Source organism: Antechinus flavipes, chromosome 2, assembly GCF_016432865.1.
Source record: "Antechinus flavipes isolate AdamAnt ecotype Samford, QLD, Australia chromosome 2, AdamAnt_v2, whole genome shotgun sequence".
NCBI classification, from domain to species: domain Eukaryota; kingdom Metazoa; phylum Chordata; class Mammalia; order Dasyuromorphia; family Dasyuridae; genus Antechinus; species Antechinus flavipes.
Window position 1 is genome coordinate 120,450,875 of NC_067399.1, and position 16,417 is coordinate 120,467,291.

Sequence of the window (16,417 nt, forward strand, 5' to 3'; positions counted from 1 at the left end):
ATCTTTAGGATGGTCTTTTTGCTCACGCTTATCATAAGAACATCAAGACAGGATAATCAAATGCCCCATGAAATTGTTTCTTGTTGCCTTTGGGTATCCAGTAAAACCAATCCTTTTATTTATCTCTTTAAGGAGAACCTATGGGCCATTATTGCATTACATATATTTTGGTTTCATGTATAGAAAGAATGACCACTGTTCATAGTCCACTTTTTATCAATATACTGGTAAATGAACAAAAATTAAGCACTTAGCACATCAACAGTTAAGTTGATTTTGATGGATATTCTAAAAAATGTGTATCCTCTATTTCATTTTCTCACTACTTTGCCATATCACTTCAGATATAGCATCCCATAACATGGAGATCCCTTTTGCATTTTTCTTTGTCTCTTGAGTTGCCATGGCCAAAGAATTCATTACATAAAGATTTGTTTAGGTGGCTATTGCCAATGAACCTTTTCTTACTTCGCTAAGCTGGTGTTCAAATCAGAGAGTCTATGTTTGGGTCCGTGCTTAAAGTTTCTCTAATTTTGTAGAATGGTTCAGAGATTGTGTTCCATGGGAATAACCTTTAAGAACCTAGTGTCACTTCCATACCCCACTGAAACATAAGAAAGAGTTAGACTTTGTCAAGATTCTGTGCCCTCTTACCCATTTTCATTTGTTGTTTCTAATATACATTGAGGACAACTAGGTGGTGCAATGGATAGAGCAATAAGCTTGGAATCAGGAAAATATTTTAACTTTAAGTCCAGCCTCATATGAGACTTACTGTCACTTAACCAATTTGCTTCAGTTTCTCATCTGTAAAATGAACTGGAGAAGGAAATGGCAAACTACTCCAGTTTCTTTTCAAAGAAAACCCCAAATGGGGTAACCAAGAATCAGACATGATTAAAATGACTGAACAATAACCATATAAAATGGGTTAGGAATTAAGAACTTTTAGAATTCCATTTAAAATGGAAAATATGTTCTGTATAAGAACTTGATGCCTTTTTCACTGTACAGATAATAACAATAACATATTTAAATATCCCCTAAAAATTTATAAAGTGATTGTCTTATAACAATCTTGTGAGTTAGATAGTACAATTATCATTCTCCTCATTAATAGATGAGGAAGCTGAAGCTTATTGTTGAAACTGGAACTAAAGTTACTTGACTTTTGCCACACAAACTTTTCTAATTTCTGTTATTTTGCCTGCTTAGAGATTTTCCTCCCATTGCTTCTGACTTCTGAATTGTATTCCTCAAATTTGAGCTTGCCAGATGAGTTATATTGTCATAACATCTGAGAATCAAACAGGAACATCTAGAAGATCTAGAATATTGGATGTGTACACTCATAGCTATTTGTATGTTTTGCTACTCTAGGCAAACCTCCTGAGAAACTTGGTGGTTCAGCAGAGAGTTTGATCCCAGGCTTTCAACCAGGTACAGCCACTACTCAAGCAGATGCTTTTGGCTCCTCCTCCTTTTCTTCTGGAACTGGAACAGGTAAGGGTGATTAATCCTTAAAGGAAAAGTAGTTTTCCTGTTATTGGTATTATATACATTGCTTGCCAGCAAGCCCTATACATTTTTGGTGATTCATGTTTCTGAACTCAAGCTGTATGGGAGGTGGGAGGTAGTCAGAGATCGCCAGAGAATTTGTGAGTGAGTAACAGAGAAGCATCTCCATTGAGTGAATTCCTTGCATACATGAATTTGATGGATGAATATTTTAGAGGACTAGGTGGCTGGATATGGTGGCACAAGCTGTGATTCCAGTGATCAGGGAGTCTCAAGCTGGTGACTCTTTTAGTCTACAGAGTTCTTAGGTGCAGTGGGCTGTGCTGATTGAGTGTCTGGACAAATTAAATATGGTGAGTCCCCAGGAATGAGTAACCATCAAGTTTCCTAAGGAGGAGTCAATCAACTTGTATCAAAAACAGAGCAATTCAAAATTCCCATGTGGATCAGTAATGGGAATCAGTAATTCCTTAGATCCTGAACTTGTAGTCTAAGCAAAATGGTGAGACCTGACCTTTTTCTTTACCTACAAGGATTTGATAGAAACATAAAATAGTATATGAGTAATGTGTTGCCATTTAAAGGAATGAGGTGATGCAACAAGACAGACAGGTGTTCTCATAAAATACTTAAACTTTCTCTGTCATAGGCAAAGACTTAAACAGATATTTTAGATCTTTGCTAGCATAAAATGTCTAACATGTTAACAAAAGAAATTTTTCCTTCCTAGAGAAGGTTCACTATATTTAGTTAATCACTTGCTTTTCCTTAATCTCTCTAGGCTGAATTTAGGAACCCTTAAGTGTTAGATATTTACCTCTAATCCAAAGACTATTCATTCACATCTAGAAGCTACATGTTGAATCTAGATTCCAGTGCTTACTCCTGGACTTTGCTTCTTAGAGACAGTGTTCTCATCTAGTCAGAAAGAAATTAATATCCTCCCCATCCACTTTCTACTTGAAATGGAGGTGAAGCAGGTGAAGTGTAGGGAAGAGTGAGTGAGAAGTAGTGTTTTCTAGCTGTGACTTCCCTTCCCCCACCCTTTCCCTATAAAATCCTCTACCTTTCTCCTAAACTCTTAAGAATCAATCTTAGTGCTTCAACTGTGAGCATAGACCACAAAAATATTGGGGATACTCTTGTTCCAGACCATGCTTATGATGAGGAGAACAGGATTAGGGTATTTGAGCTAAATAATAAATTAGAAAATGAGAGGATAAGATATTTTTGCTAAATAAATGTCTTTTTCAAAATTCTAAAAGAATTAAAGCCAATTTAAAGAATAGAAGCATAAGCAATATAGTATAACACTAATGGAATTTAGAATAAATGCTTTTTTCTTTGTACAGTAAAGTACTCATATATTGACTCCTTAATTCACTCCAGTCTTATTGTGTGCTCCCAACTCACTTTATTTTAAAAACAAAAGAGTGAAATTGGTCTGCTGGCAGCATTCCATTTCCTGCCTCCATGATTGTGCAAAGCTATGCCCCTGCTTCTGTATATTCCCTCCTCACTGCCATCTTTTATAATCCCCAGGTTTCCTTTAAGACTCAATTAAGTGCCATCTCCTATATTACGCCTTTCTTGATCCCTAACCCCCTTGCCAGTTGTTATTATTTTTCCCTTCTTGAAATATATTTCTGTAACTTTGTAGAGCTTATATTTACATTTTTGTTTACATTGTACTTCCCCAATAGAACATAAATTCTTTCAGAACAATTTTGTTTCTGTATCTCTCCTGCTTACTATTCTGCCTTGAACATGGTAGGCACCTAAATATTGACTTGAGCTGAATCAGATTGAATTAAATTGAAAAGCAAACTGATTCAAAGAATACCAAGTAAAATAAAAACCAAAAGAAAATGAGTTGAGACATTTCAGATGCCATCATCAACAAATATTTTTTGATACCTGCCTACTAGGTATATGGATAAAATTTGGAGTAACTTGTAGGGAGGTATAAAGACAAGTCCTGCCCTTGAGATGATGACATTTTCTCATGGGATCCCATTCACTGATTTTGTTTTCTATCTGGAAGAAAATATATTTCAAGATCTAAAATATGAGTAGCTAAAACTAAACAAGGCTAAGTAACAAGATTTTTCTAGTCTTGACAAAGACCCTTAGTCATTTTTTTCCTCCAGGTTACTAATTCATTTAATTCTGCTGAGTAGAAATGATATTATCCATATGTTCATTTTAGGTATAATTTTTGATATCTCACTATGCTTTTTTTAATGTTTTATTTCTCTGCACTTGCTTTAAGGGCTGTGCATGAAATTCAGAAGAAACCCCAGAATCTCTAGAGCTGTACGTTGACCAACATTCTCCCAAAAACTCTTGGCTTCCTCAGAAGCCAACATGTTATTTGAGGGCGTAGAAAGTGTTGGTCCAATGGATCTCCTTTTCTTACCCAAGAAACCCAGAATACAGATTTCAAAGACTGACTTCAGAAGAGCAGAAGGAGAAAGGTCAACCCAGTTCTTTTTATATCTTCATTTAACGTACCTTCAAGCCTTCATATTTCTTGTATTTTACCATTACAAAGACACCAAAAATTCAAGAAGTTTTCAAAAATCAGCAATGGAGTTAATTAAATGGTTGAACCCAGAATCTATCCCAAGTGGTTTTTTTTCATTTTAGGTTTAATTCCAGTTATTTAATATCTAAATATCTATTAAGATATATATATATATACACACACACACACACACACATAGAGTCCCATAACACAAGAGTTAGAAGGGATCTTACATAGCTGTCTAAGATAGCCCTACCCATATCTGAACTAAAATCCCCTCTACAATGTGGCCCCTAAATGGATAAAACTATGCTATCTATAAGATGGAGGGAATAATAGCACCTCCCTCCCAGGACTTAAATGAGATAATATAGTACTTAACATATGATAAGTGCTTTGGAAATTTCACTATCATTATCGTTCTTGCAGACTTCCAGAAAAGTGAAACCCACTATTTACTGAAGCAGGCCATCTATTTCCAGAGAGGCAGATAGAAAATTCAACAAATATTTTTTAAGCAGTTAGCATGTGAAAAGCCTTGTTGGGGATACCATGATAAATAATATGTAATGGTTGCTTTCCAGAAAAGGCATTACCAATTAATGTAGTTCAGTTACATAACAAAGTTGCAACAAAAAGTTGCATAACTAAGTTTGAAACTTTTTGAAGGACTTTCATTTTTACATTAGTTTTTCTGTGATCTTTATTTAGGACATTCCCTAATTTTTTTGTCACAAAATAATTCTAGATTGTTATGTCCTTCGTCCTTTGGCCAAGGAAAATGCTCATTTGCCTTCAAAAAAAGGAAAGGAGGCTGTGAAAATCGCACAGGCACAGACCTTTATTAAGCCCAGATCATCTGCCAAGGAAGCTAATAAGCACAATCTTTGGGCAAGGGTTTCTTTTAAACACCTTTTCTGGTGCAAATATCAAAGGAAATGGAGCTGTGGATTCTCAGATTTTTAGCAGATTGGGAATGGTGATTAAAACAAGTCCTGCCTTTTGACAACTCAACTCCCCAGTTTCATTTTTAAATTAGTAAAAGTCTTGTTCTTTTCTAGTAAACACACAGAGAGAAGCTGTGGCTGGAGGAAGCAGTATGGTATAGGAGGGAAAAGCCCTGGGTTTAGAATTAGAAGATTGATTTCAGCTATTATGTTTAGCCACATGACTCCCTATATGACTTTTAAGTCACCTAAAGGCTCCATTTCTTGTCTATAAATAAGGAGGTTGGACTAGAAGACCCTCTAGAATCTCTTCAAGCTTGTTCCTGTGAAAGTCAAAAATGCAGTGTTAAAGCACCCTGAGAGTCTAGGTTCTGCTCTTCATACTGTGACAAATAACCTGGATGACCTTGGGTGAGTAACAACTTCTTGGTCATTTCATATCTGCAGACATGGACAAGTTGCACTAAGAAGTCTTGACCTTTTTTATGTCTTGGGCCCCTTTTGGCAGCCCATGGACTCCTTAGAATAATTTCTTTTTCTGTTATAGAATAAAATATACAAAATCACCAAGGACATCATTTATGTAGAAATAAAATGATAAAAACATTAAAAAAAACAAACAAACAAGTGTTGGATCCTAACATATGGAACTCTTATGATTAGATGGATAAGGTGGTTAAGAAACTCCCATGTTTAGATCATGGATTAAGGCAGAAGTGTGAAACAGTTATGGCTTAAGTACAGAGGCTCAAACTAGATGAAAATATTATTGGAAATATTTTACAAAATAAAAATTATTAAAATATAGATAATGTTACATCTTAAAACTAAGTTAATAAACGATTCATCAAGATCTTTATGTAGAGATTAATGGAGCCTGTTTCTATTTGAGGTTGACACCACTGATGTAAGACATATAATCCCAATAAGTCTTCCTTTATATGGAGCAGAGGTCATGAGGGACCTCAGAGATCATCTAGTCAGATAGAATCCTAATGAGTTAAGTGCTAAAAATCACACAGGTAATTACCATCAAAGGCAATATTTGAACCAAGGATTTCTTGACTGCAATGCCAGTGTCCTTTGTATTATATCATTTTGGTTTCGAGATCTCTATGTTTGTCTCGTTTGAAACATACACACACTCTGCTTTAAATACTGATTCCTCTAAGTATTTTCATTATCCCCCATGCCTCGAATTTTCTCCCTTCATCTCTATTTCCTGATTCCTTTAAGTCTCAACTAAAATCCCACTGTCTATCCTTTCTTGATTCTCTGTTATGTAGTCCTTTCCCTCTGTTGGTTATCTCCAATTTATCTTGTACACATCTTAATTGTTTACAGTTGTTTGTGTGCTGCTGTCTCTCCAGAAAGCATGGGCGGGCTGACTTTTGCCTTCCTTTACATCCTCAGAACATAGTAGGTGATTAACAAATGCTTGTTTGCTGACTTACATTTTAATACGATTATAAACAATATGCCAGGAATATCCTACTGATTTGAGAGAAATCATACCCCTATCTCAGTTCATTCAGCAAGTATTTTTCCCTTCTGATGTGATTCAACCTAGTCTAGTTGGGAAAATACTCCACACTCAGAATGCAGATAATCATAGGAAACAATATATGATTAGATGTGATCACATCAATAAAGGAAGTGCCTAGGCCAGTGAAAATCAAGCTCTGTAAAATGTAGAAAAAAGGATATAGTTAAGTACCAAAACACCTGATCCAGACAGTAAGTCTATGGGAGTTCCAAGAAGGGGGAGAGAGATGGATTAATAGTCCTTCCTTCTGGAAGAGGTGAAATTCAAGGATTCATGTAAATATTCTGCTAGTATCACTATGGTGACGAGATGTCTGCCTACAGAAGTGTTCTATGATCCAGTTGTAAACACTGAAGGACCACTGCAGTAAGACTGGTTTAAATCTAAACAGATTGTCCCTTTTGTCCTCTGTTCGTCTCTCCTTCTCTCCTTCCCTTCCCTCCAATACTATTGCTCCTGCTTAGACCACAGGAAGCCTTGTTGGCTCTTAGGTAAAATAATTATCTGGGCAGGAAAAACCTTACATAGCTTCTTGATGTTTTCTGCTTTTCTCTTTCTTTTTCTCTCTTTATCTTTGGCCACTACTCAACCTTCCAGCTGAAAAAACGAAAGATGTGCTTGGTCTGGATGCTAGCCCTCCTCTTCTGAATGTGTCTGATCCTTTCATCCCTCTCCCAGTACCTGATGCACCAGGTAAAGGAAACTGTGACAGGACATCGGGGTGAAATGGGCATAAATACCCATTTCCACATTGTTTTCCAAAAGCTTAATTTTTAAGGTCTCAAGAAGAGAATTTGGATTTGTGAAAGGGCTGGGGAGAAAGAGAAAAAGGATGAAAGCCAATGTGAGACTGTACTGCTTCCAGAACATTGCTTCAAGGGTGTGTAAGAAATGACTTTGTGGCATCTGCAGAGGAATAAGGTCACACTAAATTAATGACATACCTCACGTATGCACATTCACTCATTGCCTTACCCAACCCTATCCCCCCCACCAATTTTGAAAACAATACCAAACGGGACAGAAGAAAATACTGACTTCTGGAAATCGGAGACTTTGGCTTTAGACTCATCTCAGCCTCTCAGCTAGCTGTGTAATTCTTGGATAATTCACTAAACTCCTTTGGGCTTCAAAAAAATGCAGAATTCCAATATTGAAAGGAAAGGTTTTCCAAACCACACATGCAAATTAATTTCTTCTGCAACATACCTCACAAGTAGTCCTCTAACCTAAGTTTGAAAACCCCCCAGGAAAAAGAACTCACTACTTCTCAAGGTAGCCCATTCCATTTAGAAACGGTTCCTCAAAGGCAGAAACAGTTCCTCATTTTTGTCTTCATATCCTGGAGTGCCTAGCACAGTGATGGGCACATCAAGTCTCAGTTTGCCTTTTGGTGTCTTTCAGCCCTTGCTCTTAATTATCTGTTCTGGGGTCAAGCAGCTTCTTCATTTTCTTCAACTAGGAAACAAAAGGGCTATGTTATAAATGCTGTATGTCCACAATCAGGTATTGGTCTGTAGGGACAGGATAACAAGGCTGATATTGTGTCTCTGACCTGCCTGTTCTACTCTTTCTAATGTGTGCAGTACCCCCTTCCTGTCAGCTCACATGTTTGCTGACATGTTGGACTACAAGACAAACCTTCCTCTCAAGTCTAAGAGGAATGACTGAACCATAAATATACTTGGCTGCTAAGTGGCCTTACAGAAACTGCTTTCCCCCCTCACTCTCAAGATCATCTATTAATTTATAGAAGTGTTGCAGGTGGTTCTATTGGAGAGGACCCCCTACATGAACTATATCATAGATATTTTAATTATTGAAGTGTTATTATTTGTGAGTGCTGCACATTATTTGTCTCAGTCCCTAACTTGGAAACTAAGAGACGATCTCTGCGTTTGGAAGGATTTTGGCTGAAACCCAACATTTCCATTTGCAAGCAGGCTGTCTACAATGTCTCAAAAGACAGTTTTATTGGAAAGAAAGAAAAATGAACTATTCTGCCTATTCTGCAACAAATAAATTATAGGCCTAGTGTGGGGGACCCTTTCACATAGGGCCTTCCCTGCACTGCTTTCAGAATTATCCTCCTGAGACTTGTTAAATAAATTCCCAGTCATGTAGCACCTGAAGGATTAGAGAACTTTCTTCAAAGCAAGCCTGTGAGATTGATAATGCAAATATTACTTCTCCTACTTTACAGACAAGGAAACCAAGTCCCAGGAGTTTAAGTGACAAGAACAAGACTTAGAACTTGGAGGGTCCTTAAAGATTATTTCATTCCCTTGATTTTATAGAGTAGAAGAAAGAGAGGAGCAGGGTCAGAAAAGGGAAATGATTTGCCCAAAGTTATACAAAACAAGGTTGGGATTAAAATCCTCCGACTCTTAATTTGTCTTTCTACTAGAGTCACATAGCTTAGAAGCATCAGAACTTCGATTCACACTTGAAACTCCTGATTCAGCACTCTCTCTACTATATTGCATAACTTGGACTTCTCTTGACCAGTGTCTTCTTTAGGCTAACACAGTTGAATTCAGAGATTCTCTTTCTTCCCCTGTTCATCCCAGTCTTTCCCTCTCTCCCTTCCCCCCTCTGGCTCTTCTATCTCCTTACATTATTCTCTCTTTTATTCCCTCATCACCATTCCTGCCTTCCTTCTCTTTACTTCCCCCATATTCTCTCTGTCTCTGTCTGCCTCTTCCTATCTTTCTTCCCCCCCACCATCTTCTCCCCTCTTCTTCTCCCTCTCTTTCCTTCCATCTCTCTCCTTTCTGCCATTACGTAAAACTTGAGTTGTTAGAACTCTCCTTTATGGAGCTCATAACTTAAATAATGAAGTACAAGTACAAGGGACTTCTCCCTGTCAAGCCATATCCCTTTGCCATAAACCCATATGAGAATGTGATTATTCCCCTAAAGTGACACAGACTCTGTCCACTAGAGCTCCCCTTTCTACTCCCTCTTGCAATACAATAGCTCCATGTTCAGTTAAGGTGACTCAAGCATTTAGTGGATAGAGTATTGGATCTGCAATCTGTGAGATAGGAGTTTGAATTCTGTTTCCAATACTATTAACTGTGTAGGAGCAGCTAGATAGTATGGTGGATAGAGTACCAGTCCTGGAATCAGGAGGATCTGAATTCAAATGTGGACTCAGACATTTACCACTTAACTAGTTATAATCCTGGGCAAGTCACTTAACCTCGGTTGCCTCACCAAAAATAAAAATAAAAAAATACAATTAAAAACAAATACTATTAGCTTTGTGATCCCAAGTAAGTTGATCCTCCTGGCCTCCTTTATCTTTAAATTGGGTATAGTAATAGCATCATCTCACAGAATTGTTGTGAGAATCAAATGAGATAAATGAAGAAAAGTGCTTTTTAAACTTTAAAGCACTATATAAACATCAACTATTATTGTATATGAAAGCATCATAACCTTGATACACGTTAGAGATTTCTCCAAGCTATACTGCTTACTCTATATGATCTTTTTCAAACCATATATCTTTCCCCAATGTTCAGTTTCCCACAGGAACTTTGGGACTTTGGACTGAATGATTTCTAAAGTTCCTGCAAATAAGCCAAATTTCTCTGGATGATAATCTTTACTCTGAAAACTTGTAGTCTCAAGAGGCCTAGTATCAAATCCTGGCCATACCAGGCCATGTGACTGAGCAAGATGATGATGATGATGATAACAACAATAGTAATACTGACTTCTCCTTTGGCAACCTAGTAGCCCACCATTTTCAGTCACTCACCATATTAGAGCTGGACCTAATACATTTATACTTGATAAGTCAATCTACTGTAGGTTAGAATTCCTCAAGCAATCCACCAACTTCAGCCTCCTCCATTAACAGCATCACTAGCATGTACCACCATGCCCAGTCTCCTTAAAGGTTTCTAGATTAATTTGCTCACAACCTTGTGAGTAACTAATATAAATATTCTTCTCCATTTTTATGGATGAAAAACCAATAGCAGATTGAAGTGACATGGCTTGTCCACAATCATACAGAGGGGATTTGAACACAGGTCTCCTAACCTCAGATACTCTTGCCATACCCTCTAGACCATTTTGGAAAGAAAAATATTTTGTAAACTTTGCTTCTGATGATGCTGTTTCTACATTCACAAATTGACTGAGGTGTCATAGTCTTGTAAAAGATAATAAGTCACATTTCAAGGTTTACAAAAGGTTTTCATTAGGACAGCAACCCTGTGAGGTAGCAAATACAAAGATTTCCCCTCTACCCACCTTCATTTTACTGACTTAACAACTTTAAGCAGTTTTGTTCATGATCATCCAGCTAGCATATGCTTAGTGCAGTATATGAATCAAGGTCTTTTGACTCCCAAATCCAGCATCCTGTTCAAAGCTATATTTCCTATTTCTGTTCTTATCACTCTAGCACAAGAATAGCACAAATAATTAAGCACCTGATATAAAATACTTCACAACTATAAACACTTGCATAGGTGTCAATGATGTTTTAATTGTATCTTAATTAAATTTTGCAAAATGCTGAGTTTGGAGGTTATGGGGAAAAAATATTGCTGTGCCAATATTGCCTTTGTAGTTAGGTTGAAAATGAAGTATTTCTGATGGACATTTGGAAAGTTTTAAAATTATGGAATCCAAGAACTGGGTGTGACTAGTTCGATCAATCTCTTATCATGACACAGACATCCTCTCTATAGCAGCCCTGATAATGAGTACTGATCCTTCTTCTGCTTCCATGTTCCCTAATAAGGAATAGTCTGCTCCACTGTTGAATCTTTCTGATTGTTTAGGGAGTTCTTTCTATAATGAGCCAAAATTTGCCACCTTTAAATGATTGGCCCAAATTCTGTCTTTTGGAACAACACAGAATAAGTATATTCCTTCTTCCACATGACGGGCAACCTAAAAGAAAAGCTTTTCTGTAGCTAACATTTAGCATCTACTTGATGCTAGGTACTGTGATAAAGTGCTGCGGTGATGATGATAATGATAATAATAATTATATAATTAATAACTGATGCATTAGTTATATTACCTCCCTCAGCCAAGTCTTTTGTTCTCCAGACTAAATGATCTTTTCCACTATGATTTGTTCTCCATTCAAGATCTTTGTTACCTCTCACTTTTCAGTGTTTCTTTCCCCTGAATTTTTTTGCCTTCTAAAATATAGCTTCTCAGCTCTTTAGAATATTCACATAACTTGATCCTAGTTCTCAAAACCAGAGAAACATGTGGCTTTTATTTTCTCTTTTTCAAACTGTACTTTTTTGATTCACTGATTTCTGCTCGTGGTTACTCTGTTATTAGTGATGTTCCCATGTGCTAGGATTCCCCCTCAGTTTGAAGAAACCTTGATGTATCTTTTAAAGTTGAGAAATGACAAGTTTTACTTTTGTTGTTTCATTGATTTTTCTCCTTTCTCCTTCCTTTCTCTCTAACCCAGAAAAGCTTATCGAGGGGCTCAAATCTCCCAGTACTTCACTTCTCCTTCCTGATCTCTTACCTCTGGCAGATCCCTTTGGTAGCACTTCAGATGCTGTGAATGGTAATAATAATAATAAATCCTTCCCTTTCTGTCACTGTTGTGTCACTGTGGGTTGCATGCTTTTGTGTTTCAAGAGTTTTATGTAAAAAAATTAGGAAGCTGTTTAGGAAACCCAGTGTTTTATTGAGCTATGGCAAAATCTAACAAAGCATGGAAGGCCACTGTAGCATATGGAAAGCTGTGTTATCTTAGCAAATCTCTGAACTTCAGTTTCTCTATCCACGAAATGAAATTGCTGTACTACAGTCTTTTAAACACACTGTTACAAGCAAAAGCATTGTAAAAATGCTTTTACATGTGAAATATTTTTTAGGTAAGAAATTTTTAATGTTATGATTTTAATCAAACACTTATTTAATATTTAATATTTACTCAATGTAAAATTAGTATATCCCCCACCCCCAAACTTTTTCTTCATTGAGATCAACATCCTTCATCTATTCTGAACTTCACATGGCCTGATCACAAGGTCATTTTAATACTGTTTGATCTTCTAGATATTCTTCAACTGATCAATGGTCTTCCTAAAAATATTACCCATGGATCAAAAATCAGTCATAAACATACATAGAGTGTGGACCAATCTCTGTGCACATCTGTAAACACATGTACTATAAAGTGTGGTCTGATCAAGGTATAATCCATTTGGACTATCTGTCACATCCTTCTTTTTGAATACCATACTTTTATTACTGAAGCCTTATTACTTTTTGTTATTACTTTTCTTGGCTGCTATATGACACTGTTGATTGATGTTATGTTTGCAGTCTATTAAACCTCCATATCCTTTTCAGTGAAACTACTGTCTAGCCATGTTTCCCCTTTAAGACTTTATATTTATCCCTGTTACATTTCATCTTATTAGATTCCATCAACATTTTAGCTTAAAAATTTTGTAATCCTCACCTATAAGCCTGGTTCTTATATTAAGACATAAATATAGTTTGCTCCTAGGTAAAGTAATTTCTCTATATGATAGTACTTAGTCAAGATAGCTAAGTGTTTATGGATTTTCATTATTCTTTCTGACTCCTTGACTATATTCCATTTAAATGAAAAGTATTTCATGTTATAGGTAAATGGGGCAAATTGTGTGTGATCATCAGATAGTGCTGTATCACTGTGCATACAGGTCAAGGGGACACCTATTTGTTGTCTCATTTTCACCAATTTGTCCTCACCCTGGCAGTTTGGGTTTCCACAGAAGAGACCCCCTACCCCTACAAACTCTCAGAGTCCTAGGAATGACCTTGTTGTGGGGGAATATACTCTCTATACTTAATCATTTTAGTTCTTGAGCCTCTACCTATATGTTTTAGGTAAGGCAAAATGTGTATGTGTATGTATACATATCAGATACTCATATTAATTTAAATTCAGGAATTAGAAACATATTGCAATTCACACATTAACTAGGGTCACACCTAACTTTTGGAGACAGTAGTCACAGACTTACAGAAACCTAGCAGGTAAGCACATGAGGAGGAAATCCAATTCTCTGGACGGCAGGCTTTGATAATTTTCCATTCAGGAGCAGCTATACTGCATGAATTGCATATACTATTCTTTTATTTCATCCCACTCTCCAGCTCAGCAACTCCACTTTTCTCCTATTCTTGAACCAGTAGAGCATTTATAAGTTTTTTTCAGTTCAAGATTCTTCTTTAAAAAGTTCTGAGAAAGTATGATACTCTTAATTTAGCTAGCAGTTCCCTTTAAGCTAGAAAAATACGTAATTCCTTAAACTGGCTCTCTTTGGGCAATACAGATAAGCCCAAACAGCCATTTACTCACCAGGATGCTCCATTGACCAAACATCTCTCAGCAGATCAACTACCAACCCTCTCTTTTTCCATGGTGGTAGAAAACTGCATGCACTTTTAGAAGGACTCACCACTCTCAAAATTTAGGTGGCACAGAAGAGCAATAGCTCCTGTCCAATGAGCTCTAATTTTTCCTCAGCCTATCTAGAATGTCTTATCTGAAGTCTTCTGTCAGTCAGTTGCTTCAGCTGCCACTTCTCAGAGCACCAAGAGAAAGAGCTGACTTTTTCCACTCTCTTCCCTTCCCTATTATTTCTTCAATCTTTGCTTCAGTGTATTTTTTTACCCTCTACTTACTCTTCACTTCTTTCAGTAGCTTTAAGAAGAGCAAACTGTTATTCAGTAACTCACCTTTGACTTTTGAGGTAAAAACTTATCAATTCCCCATTCTTATATTTAATGATCTCATAATGTCTAAATAGATTTTTTTTTTCACTATGCAAGTTTTTGACCTCTTAAATCTTGAGTTCCATGCAAATGAGTTTAAAAACTGCTGCATCTAGAGCTTCAGCAATTCATAATCTCCAAAACTGTGCCTCTGGCAACTGTGTTTTTATACTCAGTTTTTAATAAAAAAATTTTTTTCTTCCTTTTGAATCATCAAACAGACATGTTTTGATTCTGAACATGTCATGATTCTGCATCCTTCATAGGATTATTTAAGTCCTTATAATTATGCTACAGTTTATTCTCTGTCCATTTTGCAACCAATCTACTCATAGCTTAGATGAAAACTCTATTTTTATGCACAAATTATAATTATTTTTATTAAACCAAAATTATTTTCTTATCCCTTTCAGACACTAAACTACTTAACTATAAAAAGACAATAACTTACATACTTAACTAATAGAATTCTTTTGCCTTTATACAAAAGTAATGTTTCTGGCACTTTCAGCACCAAACTATTCCAGATGAAAACTTTAAAGGAGGAATGATACTTTAGAATAATATACCTACCTATTAGAAGATGAATATGTACAATATGCAAAGCACTATTTTAGATGCTGTGAGGGAGACAATTATAAAAGACATGAAATTTCAGTGAAGGATATTATGATCTAGTTGGAGAGATTGACATAAAAATTAAATAACAACCAAAGATCTGTCATAAGGCAATATACATAAATGAAAACATAAAGTAGTGAAGACCTCAAAAAAGAGTGAAGATTGCTATCAATTCCTACTTCTTTTTAAACTTAAATATTTCCAAATATCCTTAAGCTTTTCTTCCTGTGATATAGTACTTGGCCCCGCTGACTAAAACTTCTGAGCATAGTGATTAACAGTCCTGGTTTCTCATAAGATTATAGGATTCATACCTGAGAAGGACCTTGGAGACCATCTAATCTATCTCCTCATTTTATATATGAGGAAACTGAGATGACCTTGGAGACCGTCTAATCTATCTCCTCATTTTATATATGGGGAAACTGAGATCTAAAGAGGAAAATGAGTTACAATTACACAGCTAATAAATAGCAAAACTGGAATTTGAATTTCAATCCTTTGTAATTCCAGTTCTTTTCAGTCTCCCTCTGGCTCCCTATAATGTTTCCCCCTTCCTTGATTTTTTTTTTTAACACTGCTGCCAAAGGAAAAGTTGATGTTGCTGTTGAAAGTCTCATACCAGGACTGGAGCCCCCAATGCCCCAGCGCCTCCCATCTCAGACTGACTCTGTCACTTCCAACAGAACAGGTTAGTAAAGTTTCTCCTCAAATCAGAGTATTTGGTCATGAAGATAAGATTAGTCAGCTTGGGGGTTTTGTCCTGTCTATAAACCCAAGCTCCTTCTAATGAGGAGAGCTAGTCTGTCTCCTACCCACATTAAATCGAATTAAGGATGTGATTTTTGTGCAAACTGGTTCCTTTTACTGTCCACAAGATTAGCTGCTATTAATTATGCTCTCATTTACAGCTTATGGTTGTTCAGTAACTTGCTTGCTATATGAAGTATAAATTTTGTTTATTGTAGTGATTCTATACCACTGTTTCCCTCAGCTTTCTTATGAAACTTATAAAACAGCTCTCTTTTTTCCTAGTTAATTAAGTAGCCAAACTATTCTTTTCTCTTCAGACATAGCCTGTTTTAACTTTATTAATTAGGTTCACAAAAACATGAGTAAGTGAATCAGCATTGTAAAAGGCAATTAACACAAACCGCCTTATAAATGAATGAGTGACTGGCCTAGCAACATTACTTCAGGTTTTTACAATCTTATAGGAGTTTGGTTATGATGTGGTGATTTTTGTATGGAACACCATTGGTTGGTACAACCTTATGAGGAAAAAAGCAAACCTTTGTCACTGTGAATATATTAGACCAATTTTATTTGCTCTTAAAGTAGATATAACTAGAAGTATACATCTGAATTGTGTTCCTTAGACACAACTTTAATCACATACATTTTTTTAAAAATTGATTTTGAATGTAATTTTTTTTGGGGGGTGGGGGTGGTGAGGAATTAGAATTTGTTTAAATACTCAATACAATT

The 16,417-nt window shown here is 36.3% G+C and overlaps 1 protein-coding gene across 5 annotated transcripts in view; it reads left to right on the forward strand.

The window, feature by feature from the left end:
• AAK1 (AP2 associated kinase 1) overlaps nucleotides 1–16,417 on the forward strand; it is a 227,973-nt gene that overhangs the window by 202,885 nt on the left and 8,671 nt on the right. For 3 of the 5 annotated variants that reach the window (XM_051975433.1, XM_051975432.1, XM_051975434.1), the window contains exons 15-18: nucleotides 1,381–1,503; nucleotides 7,136–7,231; nucleotides 11,997–12,098; nucleotides 15,519–15,620. In XM_051975433.1, coding sequence (XP_051831393.1) covers nucleotides 1,381–1,503; nucleotides 7,136–7,231; nucleotides 11,997–12,098; nucleotides 15,519–15,620 — 423 coding nt within the window. Of the gene's footprint in view, nucleotides 1–1,380; nucleotides 1,504–3,790; nucleotides 4,156–7,135; nucleotides 7,232–11,996; nucleotides 12,099–15,518; nucleotides 15,621–16,417 lie in introns of those variants that run through there. The other 2 variants (XM_051975435.1, XM_051975436.1) reach the window with 2 other exon arrangements.